Here is a 24068-nt window from a genome sequence, read left to right as displayed (position 1 = left end):
GCCCTTAGATAGAAGCTTACAAAAATAGCCAAAACCGTGGATTATAGCTCATAAAAATTATGAATTTTAAAGTATATATAATTACTCGACCTTAGAACGAAGCAAACAAAAATTTCTAAAATCATAGGTTATAACTCATGATCGCAAATTTTAAAGTTGTAATAATTAATTAATATTGGGTCGAATGAACAATAGTAGACAAAAGTCACGGGTTGTGGAGGATTCAGAAAATTTCCCTTAGCAGTTCGAACAAACATGTGTCTATTCAAGGTTAGTGAAAGCTATGTTACTCGGACACGACGTCGATACGACCCGACACCGATCCGGGTACGAAATACGGGTCGGATACAGTGGTTGGTACTCGGATACGGCGAGGTGTGTGAATCGAAAAACCAAAAAAATAGAGAAAGAAAAGATGAAATTACATACCAAATTCGCTCGAAACCATCAAAAAACATCAAATTGGCAGATCAATTGCACAAACGAACAGCCATTAAACATATTTTGAGATCTAGGTTTGAATAGTAAACCCTAGATCTGGGAATTGAATGTGAATCTTCGAAATTATTTGTAGTGATGATGGGGCTTTCGCACGCGAGGTCGAGACGAGTGCAATGGCTTAATTTCGTCGTCATCGTTGATAATCTTACCGGAAAATTTGTCGGGGACGTTAGAGGAGACAGTGAGGAAATCGAATAACCCATTAAACCGTGTATTAGGTTGCTTTCCCCTTTTCTTTTTCTTTTTTCCCCTAACATGTGGTGGCAAGGGGAGGGGGTGAATCCGTGAATGTGATAAAATGTTGAGTAATAATCATGTGGGTGTGCACAGTGCTCAACAACTGAATTATTTATTTATTTTATTTTATTTATTTTTTGGCAACCACAACACAGCTGGAGCAATTAATTAATGCCTTCATAACAGTTTTTTTTAGAGGAAAATAGGAAATGCCTTCATAACAGTCGTCTAACACGAAATATTATTTTTCTTTTACTTGCAGGTAATGAAGAGTTAAAGGTGGAAGTTGAAAAGTTACAAAGCCTTTCACATGCTGAATTGTTGATTAAACATTTTTTTAAAATTTAGGCTTAAGTTGTTACAAATGTATAATTTTGGAAATTTTTGGTTTTACAATAAATATTTGAAGCAATTAAAAGTGTATACGGAATAGAGGAATGAAATATAATTAGTTGTACTTCATTAAATAAATTAAACTATTATTTTTTTATATTAATATTCTTATTTTTACTTGATCACCCAATAACCTTTTATATACATCATACATACACCTAAAAATAAATTAGTTGTACCATCACTTCTTCATATAGTTCGAACGGTACTTTTATATTGTCACTCGTGAAACCCATCCAAAAATTAAAACTTACAATTAGAAAATTTTATACTATGAATTATTTCTTTTTGTTAAAAATTGAGTGAGTTTTATTTACAGAATAAGAATTTTACTAAAATCACTAAAAAAAGATCACATATTTCTAAGAGTTAATTATGAGTTTTTAACCACGGAGTATTTTATTTGTTCATTATTACCTTTTAAAAATTATTTTTTGTTTTCTAGACTTTGAATGCGGTCCCTTAAAATAGCTTATTTTTCCTAAAAAAAATTGCTCATTTTGAGAAGTTGTTAACCACACATTTAAGAAAATTTAAAGAAAATAAGAATCTATATGAAATTAAAAAAATTGTACACCGGAGGATGAGAATATGTCATTAGACGTGTATTATTAATAAACATAAACTTCATAATCAACTTCACTCATTTAAATTATTTGACCACTTGACTAGTCTACTAAATGCTATTTGAATAATATAAGCGAACTTATGGCCAAATTATTGAGAATGTGAAAATAGATTAGATATCAATTAATTAAGAAAGTGAAAAAGATCATAACAATGGATCAAATTATAATGTCAAACAATACTATATGATTTAAAACATTTAAATCCAAATAACAAATGTCATCTTAGTAATAGAAACGAGTTTATGTAAATGGCATTGACTAATATTTACATATAAGTATAAGAATTTATCAATAAACTCCATCTAAATAATCAATGTGGTAGTTTTAGTAAATGCGATTAGAATGACGGTCCATGATCCATGATTTAAACATTATGAGCTATATGCCTATATGTTAAATTTGATTATGATAATACGGACAAAAACTTATAATCTATGCATTAAGTAAAACAACTGAGCAATAAACTTCATATATTGTTCATCTTAGTAATAGAAACGAGTTTATGTTAAATGCATTGACTAATATTTACACATAAGTATAAGAATTTATCAATAAACTCCATATATTGTGACATATCATCTAAATAATCAATGTGGTAGTTTTAGTAAATGCAATTAGAATGACGGTCCATGATCCATGATTTAAATATTATGAGCTATATATGCCTATATGTTAAATTAGATCATAATAATACGACCAAAAACTTGTAATCTATGCATTAAGTAGAACAACTGACCAATAAACTTCATATATTGTTCATATTATTAACTTATTAATCAATGTGGTAAATGCAATTAGGATAACTATCAGTGATTTAAGAGATTAAGATCTATATATTGAGTTTGATTATAATAATAAGGACAAAAACTTATGATCAATGTATTATGTAGCTGTAGAACAACTGATCAATAAACTTCATGTATTGTTCATATTAACTAACTATGATGACTTTAAACATTGTGATCAATATGTTGAGTTAGATAACAATCATATGCAATTAGAATAACTATTGATGATCGATAATTTTGAACAATATGATCTACATGCGATTAGAATGACTATCAACCATCAATGGTTTAAGATCGATAATTTTGAACAATATGATCTACATGCGATTAGAATGACTATCAACCATCAATGGTTTAAATCATCTTAACCCGTAAAAAAAATATGATCTACATGCGATTAGAATGACTATCAACCATCAATGGTTTAAATCATCTTAACCCGTAAAAAATAAGTATTATCCACGATTTAAAAAAAAGATAAATATTATAAGTGTTTTTTTTAGATAAGATAAGATAACATAAATATCACTTACTAAATAATATATGTTAATTTTTGACAAAATCAAGAGATAAATAGATAATGCTAGAATTATGTGAAAAAAAGGGGGGAAAAGGAAAAAGAAAAAGAAAAAGAACTTCATCTCACTAAGTCACTAACCATGTGCCACCATATATGCATAATGAAACATTGAAACCTGCCATCTAGCATTCTAGCGGACAAACTATAAAAAAATTAAAAAAAGGGAAAAAAAGGAAAGAAAGAGAAGAATGGCATGCTCCTTTTGGGAATCACAAATTACCATTAAACTTCCAAGAAAACTGAAGTGCAGCGGGCAAAATTAAAGGCTCTTCCCCTCTATGACTCTTTCATTTCCCTTTAATTTCTCCTATAATATACGACCCTCACCAGAAAAACAAAACCAAAAATGCTCTGCAAATCTCAAATTACAAAACTTCTGAGAGAATTGAGAGATAAACAACTGAAAATCAAAAAACGAATTTTACCGAGAGGAGGCTACCAACTCTGCAATTCTGATCAGGTATCCAACAAATACTTTAATTTTCAGACAGTAATCTTGAATCATGCTCTCTTATTTTCTTTTGTATGTGATTGTAAAGATATATTTTTTCCAGTAAAGATTTGTGGAGGTTTATTTACTTTAATTTCAGAAATTATTCCCTGAATCATGCTCTCTTATTTTCTTTTGTATGTGATTGTAAAGATATTTTTTTTTTACTGTAAAGCTCTGTGGAAGTATATTTACTTTAATTTTTATGAATCATGCTCTCTGAAACTATGTTTATATGCTTTTTTGGTAATTGATTCTAGGCTCAACGTCGCGCCCAACTAAGAACAAAGGATTTGATGATACACCATTGTGGAGTCATGTTGAGGTTCTATCCACACCCATTGGTGGAGGTGGTAATAGGATGTGGAGATGCAAATATTGCAATAAAACAGTAACTTCTTCCTATTCCAAGGTTAAAGGGCATTTGCTGAAAATTCCCAACCAAGGTGTTCAAGCTTGCAAGGGAATAACAAAGGACATATATCGTGAGATTAAGAAAGAAAATGATGAAGCTGAATAGAAGAAAAGGAGTTTGTCTCCGAGTGCAAAACAAAAGCAAGATTATATTTCTCTTCCTGAAGGTTCTGATTTAGTTCAACCAAAGAAAAGAAAAGGACCACTGGAGATGTCCTTCAATGTGTTAGAAAGAGAAGAAGCTGACAAAGAATGTGTCATGATGTTCTATACAGGTATGCTATCCTTTAATTTTGCAAGAAATCCATACTTTAGAAAATATTCTCAAAGGTTAGCCGATGAAAACCTTCATTGATATGTTCCTCCTACTTTTGAAAGACTTCGAACAACTTTACTAGTCCAAATGAGAGCACATGTTGACAAGTTATTACAACCGATTAGAGATAATTGGGTCAAAAAAGGTGCATCAATATGTTCAGATGGTTGGCAAGATCGTCAATCAAAGCCTTTGGTGAACATCATGATAGCTTCAGCTGCCGGCCCGATGTTCCAGAAAGCAATTGATGCTACTGAGGTGCTTAGTAAAGATGCTGAATATTTGGCAGGTGTGTCCGATGTTCCAGAAAGCAATTGATGCTACTGAGGTGCTTAGTAAAGATGCTGAATATTTGGCAGGTGTGTTTACTGAAGTAATAGAAGACATTGGTGAAAGTAAAGTTGTGCAGGTCATAACTGATAATGCATCTAATTATAAAGCTGTTGGAGCAATAATTGAATAAAAAAATTCCTAACATTTTTTGGACACCTTGTGTTGTTCATTGTTTGAATTTGGTTCTCAAATCCATATGTGAACCTAATGAGAGAGCTTCTCACTATAAGGAATACCAGTGGATATCACAATTGGTGCATCAAGTGAATGAAATCAACTATTTCATCCTAAATCATGGTCTATCAATTACTATTTTTGAGCGTTATGCAGATGTGAAACTCTTAAAATTAGCTGAAACTAGATTTGGTTCAAAAATTGTGATGGCCACAAGGATACAAAGGTTGAAAGATGTGCTTGAAAAAACTATGATGGACCCCGATTGGAAGATATTTAAGGTGAATGGGAGGAATCTAATTGAACTTAAAGCTAGAGAGGTGAAAGATTTGTTGGTTAGTGATGCATGGTGGGATCAAGTCGATTATCTACTCAAATTTACAGAGCCAATGATGAATTTTTTGAGGGCCGCTGACATGGACTCTTTGGTGTTGCACTTAGTGTATGATATGTGGGATACTATGATAGAAGAAGTCAAGAAAATTATTTTTGAGCATGAAGGTGTCGACTTAGTGTCAAGTCAGTCAAGTTTTTTTGATGCAATTCAACATGTCATCAAGTCAAGATGGAACAAGAGCAACACACCACTACATTGTATGGCACACTCATTAGTTCCTAAATACTACACTGAAGAATGGCTTCAAGGAGGGGGAAACAACATTCGAAAAGTTGCTCCAAATGAAGATGAAGAGGTCTCAACAAACAGAAACAAGTGTCTACAAAGGCTTTTCCCCAATTCAGATGATGCTCGAAGAGTCTTTTTAGAATATGGTACATTTTCTGGCAGTTTAGGGAACTTCAGCGAGCCTCACGTCATGGCAACTGGGCATATAAAGACCCTTTGTCATGGTGGGCTAACTATGGATCCACAACTCCATTATTGCAGAGCCTAGCTTTTAAACTTCTTTCACAACCTGCTGCTGCTTCTTATTGTGAGAGGAACCGGAGCACATTTGGATCCATTCAAACTGTGAAAAGAAATAGGCTAGCATCTAAAAGGTTGGAAGATCTTGTTTATATTCACAAGTCACAACAACTTAAGATTGCTTTCTCGAAAGCAAAAAGAGTACACTGATGGACCATCCAAATATTGGGATATTGGTAAGATTTTGTTATTTGCTTTTTATAAGTTATAATTAGTGTATTATTAATTTTAACCTTGTAACTATTATTATTGTTTGCCTTTTTTGTTTAGGGGGAGACACTATTATTAGTTATAATTATTGGGATATTGGACCTTTGATATTTTGGTTTTCCATTGAACCTTTGATTGTTGATTAACTTTCTAATTTTAATGCACTTAATGCAATTGTTTTGGAGAATTTTTTTTAAAGAAATTTTAATATTTTTTTATTGTCATATCCCCGTACCCATGTTAAAATTTAGGACGGTGTCCCCGTATCCAAAATTTTCAGAAATTTCATATCGGACACTCGAATCCGCACCGTATCGGATACTCGTACCCGAGTCCAGGTAACGTAGACTGAAAGTGCTAAGCTACCAAGTAGGGGTGCATTCGGTTCGGATACGGCTCAGATATGATACTTATCATATCCATATCCGCTTACCCATCTCGGATACTGATACGGATATACCTCAGTAAGAAAAATTTATAACCATATCCACTAAAATCGGATACGGTTACATATATACATGCGGATATATAAACGGATATGCATGCAGATATAAAATAGATATGAGAAAACTAGATAGTATTGAGAAAAACATAGTTCATGTGATACAAAAGAGTTTGTTAAATAGTATTGAGAAAAACATAGTTCATGTGATACAAAAGAGTTTGTTAATATGTCCATTATAATTGAAAAGTTAAGATTAGACATATTGATCATCAAAATTAACCACAAATCCATAATCTAAGAATCGAAACTATCGTAAAAGTATGACTAATATGTATTCGGATATTTCGGATAACGGATACGGATATTTCATTACAAAATCATATCATTAACCATATCCTATCGGTTATAGATTTGAGTAACCATATTCGTATCCTAACGGATACGGTTACGGATATTTTCTCGGATACGGATACGGTTTAGCACCCCTACTGCCAAGGTATTAGACATGATGTAGCCTTGGGGGCCTAGAAGGTTTTCATATCTTTTATTCTTTAATTACAAACATTGACAGTAAATGCCAATGTCACATGCCAATGTTACAGAAAGCTTAAGCGCTGGTGCCTAGACGGATTTCTTTCTTTATTTAAGTGGTGGTGGAGGTTTTGCTGAAGGTCAAAGGCATAGATGTGTTAATAGTTAGAGGTTGGAGAAGGTGAAGGCTGTAACGGAGAAAATCATGATCAAGGCCTAATTAGCGCAGTCCATGTAGGAAGACAACGCTCCCCTAGGCGCTCCTAAAACCTAGGTGGGTAGCCTAGGTACTGCCTAGACGCTAGGCGTTAGGCGGGAGGCCTAGGTACCGCCTAGACCTATGCGTACGCCTAGGCGTGCTAGGCGAATGCTTTTTAAGTATTGCGTTTATTTACCTATAACAAAAATATAATATTATAAAACTATAGCATATTACGAGAATACACAGTACACTTTGTTGATGAAATGTAAATCATAGATTATAACCAATTAAAATTGTGAATTTTGATGTAGTCACAATTGATTGTCATTGGGTAGAAAGAATGATAATGGACAAAAATCGTGATATTGGAGTTCGCACAATTAAAGGCTATTTGGTCGAAGAGAATAAAAATGGACAAAAATCATGGATTGTAACTCATGAATCACGAATTTTTGAAGTACGCATAGTTAATTTCCATTGGGTAAAAGATCGAAAATTGGCAAAAACCAAAATCTATAGCCCATGAAAATTGCATTTTTTTATGAAAGAAAAATTAATTATCATCAGGTCTAATTTAATAAAAATAAACTAAATTTGAGGGTTATAACCCAAGAAAATCACAAATTCTTTGATAGGCACAATTATTTGCTATTAGGTCGAAACGAACATATATGAGTAAATATCGTGGGTTATAGTCCATGAAAATTATGAATTTTAAAGTGTGCATATTATTTCATCATTAGGTCAAAACAAATAGAAACTAACAAAAATCATGGACTATAGCACATATAAATTGTGAATTTCGAAGTACACATAATTAATTGTCATTGTGTCAAAACAAATTAAAATGCACAAAAATCAAGGGTTATAACACATGAAAATCATGAATTCTCCAGTGTACACCTAATTAAATGCCATAAGAATGAAAAATACAAACTAGAAAAAAATCATGGGTTACATAGCACATGAAATTTTAAAGTTCAAACAAGTTATTGTCATTACATTGAAACATATGAAAATTAACAAAAATCATGAACTAAAGAATAAAGGAAAATTTAATTGTTATTTGGTCAAAATTAATGGAAATAAAATAAAATCGTGGGCTATAACACATGGAAATCACTATATTTCTGGTGCGCATTATTAATTACCACTGGACAGAATTGAACGAAAATGAGCAAATACCGAGGGTTATAGACCATGAAATCACAAATTTTGAAATATGCTTAGATCATTGTCGTTGGGGTCGAAATGAACATAAATAGACAAAATATGGATCTCATAAATATCGTGAATTTTAAAGTATGCATACTTATTTGCCATTAGGTCAAAATGATTGAAGATTAACAAAAATCTTTGGTTAAAACACATAAAAATCGTGAATTTTTAGGAATGCATAATTAGTTGTCATTGCATAGAAACAAATACAAATGAACAAACATCGTGAGTTCTAACCCATGAATATTGCAAATTTTGAAGTGTGCTCCTAATTAATGCCATTACGTGGAAACATGCAAAAATGAACAAGAATCAAAGCCTACAAAAATTGCGAATATTGAAGATCGTGGGTTATAACCAGTGAAAATTGTGAATTTTAAAATATATGCCTAATTAAATGTCATTAGTCATTACGTCATAGCATACAGAAAAGGACAAAATCATGGGCTATAGTCCATAAAATTAACCTATTTTGAAGATCATTAGTTATAGCCCGTGTGAAGTGTAGGCCTAATTAAATGCTACTATGTCATAACAGTCAAAAACGAGCAAGAATTATGGGTTATAGTTAGGGGTGCATTTTGTCCGGATACTGTTCGGATGTAACACCATATCCATATCCGCTTTCTAAAAACGGATACAGATACGGGTACATATATGCATCAGTTAGAAAAAGTCAAGACCATATATGCGCTAAATGAAAACAGATACGGTTCAGATATTAGAGAATCAGATATCGTTATGATCACGAATACAAATCGGATATTTAGGAAACGTATATGACTCAGACATATACCAGATATGACAAGAAAATGTATAATCACAAAGAAGAGGATAGTACATACAGATGGAATCACTTATCTAATCTAAACCTTGAACAAGTGTCTATACTATAACAGTCTCATTTAGCTTATAGCACTACAATTTTAGTGACACAATGGAGGTAGTGGGAAAAATGCAAAGTGTGTTAAGTAATATGTGAATCAGATATATAGCGGGTTCGTTCATAGCCCAACGGTTAGGTTAATTTCCTTAAAACTAAATGGTCAAGGTTCAAATCCTAGCAAGTGCATTATACTATTAATCTGTTATCTATATTTTTTCTTAAAATAAACATCAGGATATTCAAACCGTATCTGCTAGTTGAACCCGATTATCGTATCCAAATGAAAAGGGAAAATCATATCCGAAACCAAAACCGTATCCGATCAATTTCATATTTTAGCTATCGTATCCGCATCATTATCAGATACAAATGCGATCGGTTCGGATACATCTAAACCATTTAGCACTCCTAGTTATAGTCCATGAAATTCATGAATTTTGAAGATTATTAGTTATAACCCATGAAAATCATAAATTTTGAAGTACACCTAATTAAATGTCATAAGATAGAAAAAGTTAAACTGGGGAGGAAATATGGGTTATAGCCTATGAAAATTTAAAGTCCCGACAATTTATTGTTATTATATTAAAAGAAAAGAAAATTGACAAAAATCGTGGATCAAAATATGAAAGAATATTTAATTGTCATTTGGTCGAAACTAACGAAAATAAAATAAAATAGTTGGTTACAGCCTATGAATCACAATTTTTTAGATGCGCGTTATTAATTATCAATGGATCTAAATCAAAGAAAGTAAGCAAATATCACGGGTTATATATAACCTATAATACCACAAATTTTGAAATATGCTTAGTTTGTTGCTATTTTGATCGAAATGAACATAAATGGACAAAAATCATGGATCTCATAAAAATCGTGAATTTAGAAGTATGTGTAGTTATGTTATAAGTCAAAATGAATGAAGATTAACAAAAATCATTGGTTAAAGCAACAAAAATCGTGAATTTGGAAGAATGCCTAATTACTAGCTACTACATAGAAACAAATGAAAATAAACAAACATCGTAGGTTATAACCAATGCAAATTACAAATTGTAAAGTGTACACCGAATTAAATGTCATTAAGTCGAGAGTCGAGACAATCAAAAACAGCCAAAATTATGGGTTATGGTCCACAAAATTTGTGAATTCTAAAGATCATAGGTTATATAGCCCATAAAAATTGTAAACTTTGAAGTATACGCTTAATTAAATGCCATTACATAGGAACAGACAAAATGGAGAAAAAACATAGGTTATAATCCACAAAATTCGTGGATTTCAAAGATCATTGGTTATACCCCCATGAAAATCATGAATTTTGAAACTCATTTGAGTCGAAACGAATAAAAATTGAGAAAAATCGTGTTATAGCCCATGAAATTCACAAATTTTGTAGTACGAAAAATTACTTGTCCCGAAAAGAAGCTTACACAAATTGCAAAATCATTGGTTATAGCTCACAAAAATTACAAATTTTGAAGAACGTATAATTACTTGACCTTGGAACTAAACAAACAAAAATTTCCAAAATTGGGGGTTATAATTCATAACCATGAATTTTGAAGCAAATAATTAATTGACAATGGGTCGAATGAACAATAATAGACAAAAGCCATGGGTTATCATAACTAGTGGTGTATTCAGAAAATTTCCCTTAGGGGGTCGGACAAACATGTGTAGATGTACCCAAAATAAAAATACAACGTTATAAAACTATAGTATACTATGGGAATGCACTCAGTACACTTTATGATGGAAATTATAATCATGGATTATAAGCAATTAAAATTGCCAATTTCAATGCAATAATAATTGATGTCATTAGGTTGAATGAACGATAATAGAAAAAAATTGTGATCATGAAGTTTGCACAATTAACGGCTATTGGGTCAAAGCGAACAAAAATGGATAAAAATCATGGATTGTAACTCATGAATCATGAATTATTGATGTATGCATACTTAGTTTCTATTGGGTCAAAGACCGAAAATTGTCAAAAACTACAATCTATAGCGCATGAAAATCGTGATTTTTTATGAAAGAAAATTTAATTGTCATTAGGTCTAATTCAACGAAAATAAATAAAAAATGTGAGTTATAACCCAAGAAAATCATGAATTCTTTGATGGGCATAATTATTTGCCATTGGGGCGAATCGAATGAAAATAAGTACATATCATGGGTTATAGCCCATGAAAATTATGAATTTTAAAGCGTGCATACTAACTTGTTATTAGGTCGAAACAGATGAAAATTAACAAAAATTGTGAGTTATAGCACATAAAAATTGTGAATTTTGAAGTACACAATTATTTCAAAACAAATTAAAATGCACAAATATCAACGGTTATAACCATGAAAACTATGAATTTTCAAGTGTACATCTAATTAAATGTCATAAGGTTGAAAGAAACAAAATGGGAAAAAATCATGAGTTATAGCCAATAAAAATTTAAAGTTCGGACAATATAAATTTGGGATAAAGTCATGGGTTATAGTCCACAAAAATAACAAATTTTGAAGATTGTGGGTTATAGCCCATGAAGATTGTGGGATAAAGTCATGGGTTAAATGTCCTTATGTAGAAACAACCAAAAACATACAAAAATCATAGGTTACCTAATTCTCTACACTTGAAGGAGAATCCAAAGAATTACAGTTTATGTTACAGTAATGCCACATTAAATATTATAGCATAAATAGTAAATCAAATCTGCTCCTCATACTTGAAGTTACTGTTCATGCTATAATATTTACTGTAGTAAAACAAATCAAATCTATTAAAACTTAGATCCTTCTTTAAGTATAGATGAGTGGATATGATTTCTAAATCAAATGTATTAAAACTTGGATCCTTCTTTTAAGTATAGAGGATTAGATATGATTCCTAATTTAAAAAATAAAGTGCTTAAAAAATAGGGGGTCATGCTTTGCATGGGATGCACGCTAGTAGTATATGAAATTAGCGAATTTTAAAGATCATTAGTTATAGCCCATGAAAATCATGAATTTTGAAGTGCGCATAATCAATGGTCATTGGGTCGAAACAGATAAAAATTGATGAAATTCATGAGTTATAACCCATGAAATTTGTGAATTTTGTAGTACATAAAATTACTTGCCCTCAGAAAGAAGCCTACAAAAATTGCCAAATTCATGGGGTAATAGCTCACAAAAATTATGAATTTTAAAGTACGTATAATTGCTTGACCTTAGAACGAAACAAACAAAAATTTTCAAACCGTGGGTTACAACTCATGATCGCAAATATCAAATCTTGAAGCAGTTATAATTAATTGATAATAGGTTGAATGACCAATAATAGACAAAAGTCGCATGTAATCATAGTCGATGTTGGATTCAGAACACTTGGGGGCTCGGACAAACATGTGTCTATTTACTTAAAATAAAATATAATATTATAAAATTATAGTATATTACGGGAACGCACTCAATACACTTTATTGGTGAAAATTAAAGCCATGGATTGTGACCAATTAAATTTGCAAATTCCGACGTAGTCATAATTGATTGTCACTGGGTTGAATGAACGATAATGGATAAAGATCATGATATTGAAGTTGACACAATTAATGGCTACTGGGTCGAAGAGAACAAAAATGGTTAAAAACCATTGACTACAGCTCAAGGATCAAAATGCACTCAGTACACTTCATTGATAAAAATTAACATCATGGATTATAACCAATTAAAATTGCAAATTTTGACATAGTCATAATTGATTTTATTTGGTCGAATGAACGATGATGGACAAAAATCGTGATATTGAAATTGACACAATAAATGGCTATTGGGTCGAAGAGAACAAAAATGGATAAAAATCATAAAATGTAGCTTATGAATCACAAAATTTTGAAGTATGCATACTTAATTTACATTGGGTCAAAGACCAAAAATCAACAAAAACCGCAATCTATAGCCGATTAAAATCGATATTTTTTATGAAAGAAAATTTAATTGCATTGGGTCTAACTTAACGAAAATAAACTAAAATTGTGGGTTATAAACCAAGAAAATCACGAATTCTTAGATAGGCATTATTATTTGCTATTGGTTGAATCGACCGAAAATGAGTAAATATCGTGAGTTATAGCCTATGAAAATAAATTTTAAAGTGTGCATACAAATTTATCATTGGGTCAAAATGGACAGAAACTAAAAAATCATGGGTTATAGCACATAAAAATCATGAATTTTAAAGTACACATAATTAATTGTCATTGGATCAAAACAAATTAAAATACATAAAAATCAAGGTTGTAACCCATGAAAATCGTAACTTTTCAAGTGCATGCCTAATTAAGTGTCATAAGGTCGAAAAAGACAAACTGGGAAAAAATTATGGGTTATAACCCCCCATGAATTTTAAAGTTCAAACAATTTATTGCTATTATATCAAAATAAATGAAAATTGATAAAAATTATGGACAAAAGAATAAAAGAATATTTAACTGCCGTCTGGTCGAAACTAACAAAAATAAAATAAAATTGTGGGTTACAACCCACGAAAATCACTATTTTTTGGGTACACATTATTAATTACCATTGGATAGAAACAAACGAAAATGAGCAAGTATTGTGGCTTATAGCCCATGAAATCACAAATTTTAAAATATGGTTAGTTCATTGCCATTGGGGTCAAAATGAACACAAATGGACAAAAATCATGGATCCAATAAAAAATATGAATTTTGAAGTACGCGTACTTATTTGTCATTAGGTCAAAACGAATGAAGATTAACAAACATTATTGATTAAGGCACATAAAAATCATGAAATTGGAAAAATGGATAACTACTTGTCGTTGCATAGAAATAAATGAAAATGAACAAAGATTCTAGATTATAACCAATGAAAATTGTGAATTTTGAAGTGTATGCCTAATTACATGTCATTACGTCGAAACAAACAAAAACTGACAAAAATCATGTGGGTTATAGCCCACAAAGTTCGCGAATTTTGAAGATCATGGGTTATAGTCCCTTAAAATTTTAAATTTTGAAGTATACACCTAATTTAATGCCACTACGTAAAACAAATAAAAACGGACAAAAATCATAGGTTATAATCTATGAAATTTAAGAATTTCGAAGATCATTGGTTATAACCCATGAAAATCATAAATTTCGAAGTACACATAATAAATTGTCACTAGCTCAAAACAAATAAATAAAAATTGACCAAAACCATGAGTTATGGTCGATGAAATTCGCGAACTTTTTAATACGTAAAATTACTTGCCCTTGGAAAGAAGCTTACGAAAATTGCCAATATTGTAGGTAAAAGCTCACAAAATTTATAAATTTTGAAACACGTATAATTACTTTAACCTTGGAACGAAACAAACAAAAATTTCCAAAATCCTAGGTTATAACTCATGCTCGCGAATTTTGTAGTTACTGTAATTAATTGACATTGGGTTAAAGGAACAATAATGCGCAAATCACGGGTCATAACTAGTGGCGGATTCAGAAAAGTTCCCTTGAGTGGATTCAGAAAAGTTCTCATGAGGGTTAGCCAACATGTTTTTATTTATCTAAAATAAAAATATAATATTATAAGACTATAGTATATTATGGGAATGCACTCGGTACACTTTACCGATGGAAATCAAAATCATCATGGATTATAATTATAACCAATTAAAATTGCAAATTTCGAAGAAGTCATAATTGATTGTCATTGTGTCCAATGAACAAAGGACAAAAATTGTAATATTAAAATTCGTACAATTAATGGCTATTACATAGAAGAGAACAAAATTGGATAAAAATCATGGACCGTGGCTCATGAATCACGACATTTTGAAATACGCATACTTAATTTCCATTGGTCAAAGATCGAAAACCAACAAAACCGCAGTCTATAGACCATGAAAATCACGATTTTTTATGAAAGAAAACTTAATTGTCATTTGGTCTAATTTAATGAGAATAAACTAAATTTGCAGGTTATAGCCTAAGAAAATCACGAATTTTTTTATAAGCATAATTATTTGTCATTAGGTTGAAATGAACGAAAATGAGCAAATATCGTGGGTTATAGCTCATGAAATCGTGAATTTTGCAATATGTTGGGTTCCTTGCCATGAGGTTGAAATGAACATAAGTAGACAAATGTTATGGGTTACAACCCATGAAAACCATGGAGTTTAACATACACATACTTGTTTGTCAATAGATCAAAACAAACGAAAGTTAACAAAAATAGTGGATTATATAAACATAAAAATTGTGAATTTTAAAATATGCATAATTGATTGACATTGGGTCGAAACTCGAAACAAACGAAAATGCACAAGAATCATGGGTTATCGCATATGAAATTCGTGAATTTTGAAAATCTTTGGTTATGGCCCAAGATCACAAATTTGAACTATGCATAATTAATCGACATTGGATTGAAATGAACAAATATTGACAAAAGTCATGGGTCATAGCACATAAAAATCATGAATTTGGAGGAACGTATAATTACTTGTCATGGGGTAGAAACAAATGAAAATGTACATAAAACTCGTGAATTCGGAAGAACGTATAATTAGTTATCATCGGTAGAAACAAATAAAAATGCACAAAATCGTCAGTTATAACCAATGAAACGTGCAAATTTTGAAGTGTACACCTAATTAAATGTCAATAGGCTGAAACAGAAAAAAAAAAGAACAAAAGCATGAGTTATAGCCCATGACTAGTTCTTTTGTTGTTTATGCAGATGATATTTAGATGGCAATCGACTTTATAGCTGCGTTTTTTTCTTTTGCAGATTTCAAGTTTTTAGATAACTTACTACCTAATGATATGAAAAAGAAAAATAGATGAAAAAGATCAGAATACAATTCTCTTAATCAACAGAAACACCACATGCCTCATATGACTCTAGCAGTGCTACAAGGATATCTAGTGAATTAGTTCCATTCTTGGTCCTTTCCTTCAAACAGAATAATGTCAATCATAAACCAATGGGGATACTTGCCTCAAGAAGCACAGCCTCGATCTCCAGTGCTGATAGCTTAAAACCACCGACTTTCATTATATCAGCATTAGAACCTAGAAAGTGGTAATAGATCAGTACAAGGTTCAAACAAATTAAAGGGGATGTTAAAAATCACTTACGTCCCAGGATTACATAGTACCCATCTTCATCCACTGTAACAGTATCTCCAGTCATAAAGAACCCGCCATCAAGAAACGATTCCTTGGTTACCTGGGGTAGTGAGAAAAAAAATACCCACCAAATAAGGAAAAATCAAAGCGGCAAATGAGGGAAATATCTAATAAAAGCTAGATAATCTTACACAGTAGGTATTAAGAGAATAATGTTAGCAAGATAGGAATTACCTCAGGTCGTCTCCAATATTCCTTAAACAGGGACGGACTTCTAACACATAGCTCTCCCACTCCTTTCGAACTAACTTCACAACCATCTTCTGCAATAATCTTGACCTAATACCACAAAATATCACTCAAATTTGATAAATACTTTCATTATGATAAAGCGCATTTCAGGTACTTTCCTAATCAAAAGTTCTTCTATTAACCTCCTCTAAATGGAATTCTCACAATTCTATTGAATTCATACATTGTTGTAACTTAAGGAGTTTCTAGTAGTAACTTTAGTCTGTCTAATAACTATTGCACTTTTAGTTGTTGGCCTCTTCTAGTAAATCTCATATCCATATTTAAAATGACTATAGTATCTTCAAGTATAACATAGCATTCTACAAAAGAAACTCAGATAAATTGGTGGCATTATGAAAAAAGTATCATATCAACAACGTGTTAGATGAAGCAATGCTAAACTCTTAATCCACCTACGAAGGGCTAATGAATGACTTGCTCTATTGGGTTACTATGCTTTAAGTTATTTGAACCTTTACAAGAAAAAAATGCACAAAGAATGAGCCATGAAATCCAGTCACCATGGTGAAATGGATAGGCATGAAATGCATAAGACATGTTTTTTTGAAAAAAAAAAGGGTGTGAAGATTTACAGGTAAAGCCTGATGATTTTTAACTTATATTTGTAATGAGATACAATATAGAATAAAATATACCTCTACTCGAGGAAGAGGTTTACCAACTGTGCCGCCTTTCCGATTACCATGCAAAGGATTGGATAATGCCATGACAAACTGCAAAGCAACATTTCATGAGTGAACTGTAAAAGAGGCATTTTTATAGTTTGAAAGAATTAGAACATTTAATTCAAGTCAAAATTTACCACTCAAACTATAACACTGACCTCGGTCATACCATAGCGTTCCAAAAGGCGGTGACCTGTTACAGCTTCCCATTGCTTCAGAACAGGATATGGAAGTGCAGATGACCCACACATCTAGGGAGAAGCAATTAGGAATTCAATGATAATAGTATAAAATAATGGGTCTAAATATTCAAGATTAACATAAATTAAGAAAGTCTTCTGCAATATGTAATCCTTATAGAAGTATTTAAGTGCTTGAAATTTGAAATTCAGTCAACAAATCGGGAAAAAATGCATCACGACATAAATTGCATGGATACTTCATTCCAGGACATTACCTACATCTGGTGCATATGTGATGCTGAGACAGCGAGATGCATAATGGATTCTCCTAGACATCCTAAAATTCATAATGCAAATCTGACATTTAAGCGGAAGATTGTAATTCAAGTGGCCTTATAGTGGCACGTTGATTAAACAAAAGATAAGGCATAACAAATACCAGTTGAAACAATAACAACAATTCCAAATAAAACTCCATAAAGCATTATAGTCTTAAAAATGTGCATATCCTCAGGAATATAATAAATGCATTATAAAATACCAAAATATATACAAGCAATAAATGTATACATATTCACATATTTGCATTAAAGTAAAGTGGGGATATTTTCTTCTAGTTACCATCAAACGCAACTGTTTTGCAGCCGAAGCAGAAGCTACTTGTATATCAGGGTCCATTATTTCATAGCCTTGAAGCAGCCGAGTGTATATAGTTGGCACCTGAAAAATACAGTATCTCTTTAACTTACTAATTGAGAACATATCTACAGAAGCATCGCAGATAACACCCCAAAAGCTGTAGAAGGAAAAATGTGCGTTCATACGCATGGTAATGTGTTAGTATACAAATCAATGTACTCCCAGTTTAATGAATTAACAGCTATCTGTCCATCTGAAGACCTAAACATATAGGTGCCTTAGAATATTTCCTATAGCCATGCACTAGCAAATGGAGCAATGTTAGGCCTTCACGGTAATGTTTTAGTATACAAATAATGTACTCCCAATTAAATGAATTAGCAGCTATCCATCAATCTGAAGACCTAAACATATAGGTGCCTTAAAATATGTCCTATAGCTATCTATCAATCTGAAGACCTAAACATATAGCAATGCAACTAGCAAATTGAGCACCACAAACATGTTTGTTACACTACTTCATATTTCCTCAAGTTGATAACTCCACCAAAAAAGCTCAATGAACAAAAATTATGTATCAAGGGAGAAAGAGGGCATGACAAGATATTCACTATATTTATAATCAAGGAGGAACCTGAAACTTCCGAAATCTATAATCAAACATCTCTGCATGATCATGTTGGTTTTCGAGCATGTGCATATATTTTGATATGTTTCAGCAGAGCAAAGAATATGAGGTAAAGGTGAAAAACATTTTCGGTGCAATATAATGCAGTATTAGGAGTTTATCTTCTGAAAGGTGAGCTAAATTATATTTCTGCTCCCCACTGGAAACTATTAGCCTTTTGCACTTTTACCCCTTTCCATATTGCTGCTATAGGACAAACTTTTTGTACTAAAGTATAAATTTATCTGATTCAGAGCCTCTGACCAAACAGCAAAACATAAATACTCCATATCTGACATAAGAAGTCGATATCTCAACTTGGTACTGACATATGAAGTATGTCAAGTCCAAAGTATATTAAACGAAGGTCATCAACACAAAAACAACTACTGACTAAAAGTATGAAAACTTGAACCTTCACTGACATCACCAGAAAAAAGGGAATAAAAGGCACTTCACTTCCACCTACCTTGGATGCTCTATAAGATATTATACAGCACTCCTATGTACCCCTAGAAACTCAAACTTTCACAGCGAACACCCAGATCGAGGATGAAATAAGTACCCAGAAGCCCCATAGAACTCCACATGATCTAGAACCAATGCCCAATCCAGTCATTGAGCAGATGTGAGACCCAAAACCAACTTATCTCCTCTCCCAGAAAGATGATTTTTCAGAGTAACTATGTTATGAGATAGCTGCAGTTCTTTTGTTCATTTCATTATAGCTCTGACGATAGTTTCCTTGAACTAAGTATAAGGGAAGTGATATCTATATTCAAAAACTATGACAAAAAAAATTAGCAATTTATAAGTTCTTAAAGCATCTTACTCCTGTAAATACAGTTATGGCATCATCAGCTTTGCTTCCATCTTTTGGATATGATTCTCGCCATTTCTGCCACACTCCTCGTACACTAAATTTTGGCATGAATTCAACCTTGAAAGTAAACCATTATCAGAAGCTGCTAAGGAGTTATTAAGGGAATAGCTAGCATGAACCATGGGAATATTAGAAAAAATAAGGTAGCTGACTTCTCCATTATTCTACTACAAAAATCATACATTAACATAGCCATATATCATTGCCTCGGCAATTTGGACCAGTCTTTGAATCTATCAAAGTCAGTAACAAAGTTTGACAATGTCCCAATGGATTTCTTGGAACTACATGCTGAAATGTCCTAGCATATAAATTAACCCAGATTATGATTTGTATAGAGAAAATGTCCATATGTCAACGAGCATTACCACAGAGCCAGCATAAAGCGGTGCAAGTAGACCATTGAAAAGTCCATGAACATGTATCTATTGAGTTAAGGACACCATTACAAAAAAGAAACAAAAAGGTTATATTGAGTAAAGAGCAAGAATAAGTTACGCATCGATAATAGATTTCTTGGTGGATATGATGTAATGGTAGGCAATGTAGAAATTGATCGGCACATGTATACTCCCATGCGTCCGACAGAATCTGAACCTGCAACACAGCAAAAACAATAATCATAATAATCCTACACAAATTCATGGAAAAATTAAAACATGGTTTGCCGAAACATCAACTGGTGACCAGAAAGGGAAAGAAATTGAAGAAGCATTGATGGTCTCTAGTAGAATTTATCAACTATCAGCTAGTGTAACATTTTTACTGACAATTGTGCTCTCTTGCCTACAGAAAACACAAAAGGAAACTAAAGTAAAGTTCTTCAGGTCAAAGCAATTACCTGAGCAAGTATTCCTTTGTGTGTGTGGACAACACCTTTAGGTTTGCCTGTTGTACCACTCGTATACAAAATTAAAGCAGGTTCTTCTCCTGCAATTTTAAAAAAAGCTATGAAAACCTTTTTCTTGTAGGTAGAATAATGACAAACATATACCCACATTAGAGATTTTACTATTGAAAATGGGGAAATCCATTTCAAAAAATAAACTAAAACTAATTTTATTAGTATATCATACACAGGTTTCAGAAAAGTAACCATGAGTTTCAACTAAATTATCTGATGGACTAAAGAAAATTTTATTTATTAAGAAACTGAGAAAATTTTTGGACAGCACTGATGTGCCTTCAAGAGTTGCATGAAACAATTATTCAAAAATAGAACTCAAACATGAACATATTACCTTCAACCATTTCCATGTTATCAACCTCCACCGTTAATCTAGTAACCAAATCAGCTATTCCTTCTGAACGTTGGTCAAAATTTGTAACAGCAGGGATAACAGAAAATAAAGCTGAAGATTTAATAGCAACGTTCTCCATAAGTTCTTGATGTTCTTGACTGCTTAGAAGAATCGAAACATCCTACAGACAGAAAACTATACATCATGTTATTGAAGGAAAATATATAAACAAAGAAAAGATACAATCAACAAGAAAAGCAAATAATTTTGATGCAAGACACAGCATCCAAATAAGTGGTTGGTAATTCTACAACAACCTAATGCAAAGAGGCTTTACCTCTGTGGGACAATGGCATATGCCACAATATGATCTTTTTCCTAATACTAGATATCTAGTTTCAGGAACTGGGAAAGAGCAGGAAAAGTTATACATTAAATCAAAAACCTCCTATTATATACATTAAATGATATTCAAATAAGTAGGGAGGTCGTGTACTAACTGAGTCCTTCATGACATAGAGTAGCTCTGCTTCTGGGTAGCTGAGTGCAAGAGGAACTGCAACTCCACCAGTAAGCCAAGTTCCTAGAACTGCAGCAACAAACTCAGCAGAAGGTTTAGCAACAATTCCCACACGTGCTCCATGAAGATTTCCTGCTGTATTGCTGCCTTCAACAAAAGAAGAAGCTCGATCATTAAACCCCTCCTTAATCTGCTTGCAAAGAAAAAGAAAAGGTTTAGTGGATAATCTTGAAAAGGCAAAATGTTGCATGGAAAACTGTAAGCTGTTAAAAACCGGGTGGACCCCGGTGACTATTTACCTGTTAAAAACTGGGTGAACCATGGGGATTAATTGGATATAAATACTTACGGAAGTGATATGTAATGTATTTTACCACTCTAATAACTACCATCAGCTTTACTGTATACTAAGATTGGGAAACAAGATGAAAATATCATGTACCAGAATCAAGGCAAATGAGGAGACCGAGGGAGATAACATGATTATTACAGACAGTGTATCTAACTGTCTAAGCAATTGATGGATACGAAACAGTATAATAGCAAGTTTCACGAATGAAGATGATAATAGGAGTTTAGAGATACTGTCTCGAGACCTAATAACCATAGTCATTAACCATGATTTACGCATGGCAAGCAGGCAGACAAGGTTAGGCACCAATAACTGGCTTAAGCCTCAATAAAACTAAGTCAATATGGATATACCTAGCATGTGATAAAAGCATTTGGATGCATTAACAATAGATATAGTGCTTACCACAGATGCAAGCATAAATATACTAGCACCATTAGCATCTGAATTTCATATGGACAAGTTGACATGATTAATGGCTATACAACATAGGCATATCAACTAAAGGATTTGGATACTATCATTCAAATTGCAACTTGAATAGATAAAATCAGATAACTATGCTCACGTGAAAAAAACATCGGTAACTTCAAAACACCAATGTGAATGAATACGTACTACAGTACATGCAGTGATGCAGATGATACTGATACTTGACTATTGTTCCTGCTATTCGGCTTACACTTTTAAAATCTCCACTGCACAATAAATTCGAAATTTTGCAAGCGGATGAAATGAGTTGGGCATAGCTGTAGCTTTTATTTTCAGCTCTTATGGCCACACTTTCATGTTTTGTGGAGGCGTTGTTGAGAGCTGCTTTGGCGACATCCATGAGTGCACAAGGTAATGATCCCGCAGCTGCAACTAAAAAAAATGAGAAACACCAACGTCAGTGGCTGTATGTTCTTTCTCTAGCAAGTAGCATATGTGTGTTTGAAAATATCTCCGTCAACATTCAAGGAGGCCATTCATCCATAAAAAAGTTTTTATTGTAGTCGACGGAAAGCAAATTGGTGCATGATTTCACATTAACTATCAGCAATTTCAGTAACTAGAGTAAAATACAGATAAAATCAGAAAGATCATCAAATGCTAACAACCCAAATTATCTGATGTACACAAATTGAGATGTTCATGAAAATAAATAATTCGACACCCAAATATCCCAAAATTACGTGCTCCCTCAATAAAAAAGGGGGGAATATTCAAGATCACCAATAATTTAAGCTAACAGAGAGCAGAAACATCAATCAAACCCTCAATTATCAAGAAAAATCGCAACTTTTTCATCGCTGAGGGAAGCACGAACCTGAATGGAGACGGGATCGAAGAGGAGGAAACCGTAACCCTAGATGAGATTTGGCCTGGAATAGAAGAAGCATGGGAGGTCCATTCAAAGAGTAATTATAAGAGGAGAGGTGAGTGAAGAGCGACGAAAGGCGGTTGGGGGATGCTTTGAATAGGATCATTATAAGGGGGGGACCTTTGTTAAATTAACCGCCAACCCCCTGACTTTTTCATTGATTAATAGATCGCCGTCCACCTGTGAGAAAACACAAAATAAAGATACGTGTCCTAGCTTCTCTCTCTCTCTCTCTCTCTCTCTCTCTGTTTGCTTTCTCTGCGGTCGCAGTCCCCTTGCTCGCTTTGACGTTGCGGGAGAAGAGGAGTGGGGAAGGTTAGCATTCTGTTCGATCCGCCAGGCTTATGTTTACCGCCTCTTCCCTTATTGGCGCTTAGGTATGATTATGGGTTCGGGTTCGGGTTCGGGTTCGGGTTCCCCTGCCCGTTTAAGATTGGATAGCGGAGCTACTACGAACCAGAATTAGGCGGGTTTTTTAGTAAGGTTTGATCCGTTTGTCTTTAAAGTGGGAGAAGTATCTCCAGAGCTTATAAAGGTGTTTGCCATTATTTCGGATGTTCGGTTCGCTATGGAAAAAAGTGGGTTTCACCTTGATGTTGCGGAGTCCTCGACTCTTTGGAGGTTTGCTCGCCATATGTAGGAGATGCCCTTAGAGAGGCTCACAAGCTACACGCTTGCGGTTCCCTATGCGTGAAGTTTGTGCAAAAGAATGCAAGTAAATTTGCTCATTATTTGGCGATATATGGTCGTTGGTCGACCGTCTGAAATAACTGGAGTTTGGGTAGAAGAAGTTCCTCCAGAGCTCATGTCTATGGTTTTTTATGATGTATCTAGTTAGT

The 24068-nt window shown here is 33.0% G+C and overlaps 1 protein-coding gene across 2 annotated transcripts in view; it reads right to left on the bottom strand.

Annotated features, from left to right (window-relative positions):
• The window catches only part of LOC109848382 (malonate--CoA ligase), a 28852-nt gene extending 5330 nt beyond the window's left edge, over positions 1–23522 (bottom strand). The window contains exons 1-14 of one of the 2 annotated variants that reach the window (XM_020417856.1): positions 23176–23522; positions 22549–22724; positions 21495–21704; positions 20995–21175; positions 20595–20683; positions 20281–20350; positions 20122–20174; positions 19703–19810; positions 18186–18284; positions 17541–17633; positions 17353–17430; positions 16637–16741; positions 16412–16502; positions 16272–16345 (exon numbers count right to left, since the gene is read on the bottom strand). In XM_020417856.1, the coding sequence (XP_020273445.1) occupies positions 16272–16345; positions 16412–16502; positions 16637–16741; positions 17353–17430; positions 17541–17633; positions 18186–18284; positions 19703–19810; positions 20122–20174; positions 20281–20350; positions 20595–20683; positions 20995–21175; positions 21495–21704; positions 22549–22724; positions 23176–23335 (1587 nt within the window). In that variant the 5' untranslated portion in view covers positions 23336–23522. Of the gene's footprint in view, positions 1–16271; positions 16346–16411; positions 16503–16636; positions 16742–17352; positions 17431–17540; positions 17634–18185; positions 18285–19702; positions 19811–20121; positions 20175–20280; positions 20351–20594; positions 20684–20994; positions 21176–21494; positions 21705–22548; positions 22731–23175 lie in introns of both variants that reach the window. The other variant, XM_020417851.1, reaches the window with a different exon arrangement.

The sequence above is a fragment of the Asparagus officinalis genome, chromosome 1, assembly GCF_001876935.1.
Source record: "Asparagus officinalis chromosome 1, Aspof.V1, whole genome shotgun sequence".
Classification (NCBI taxonomy): domain Eukaryota; kingdom Viridiplantae; phylum Streptophyta; class Magnoliopsida; order Asparagales; family Asparagaceae; genus Asparagus; species Asparagus officinalis.
This window is presented reverse-complemented; position numbering and strand designations above follow the sequence as displayed.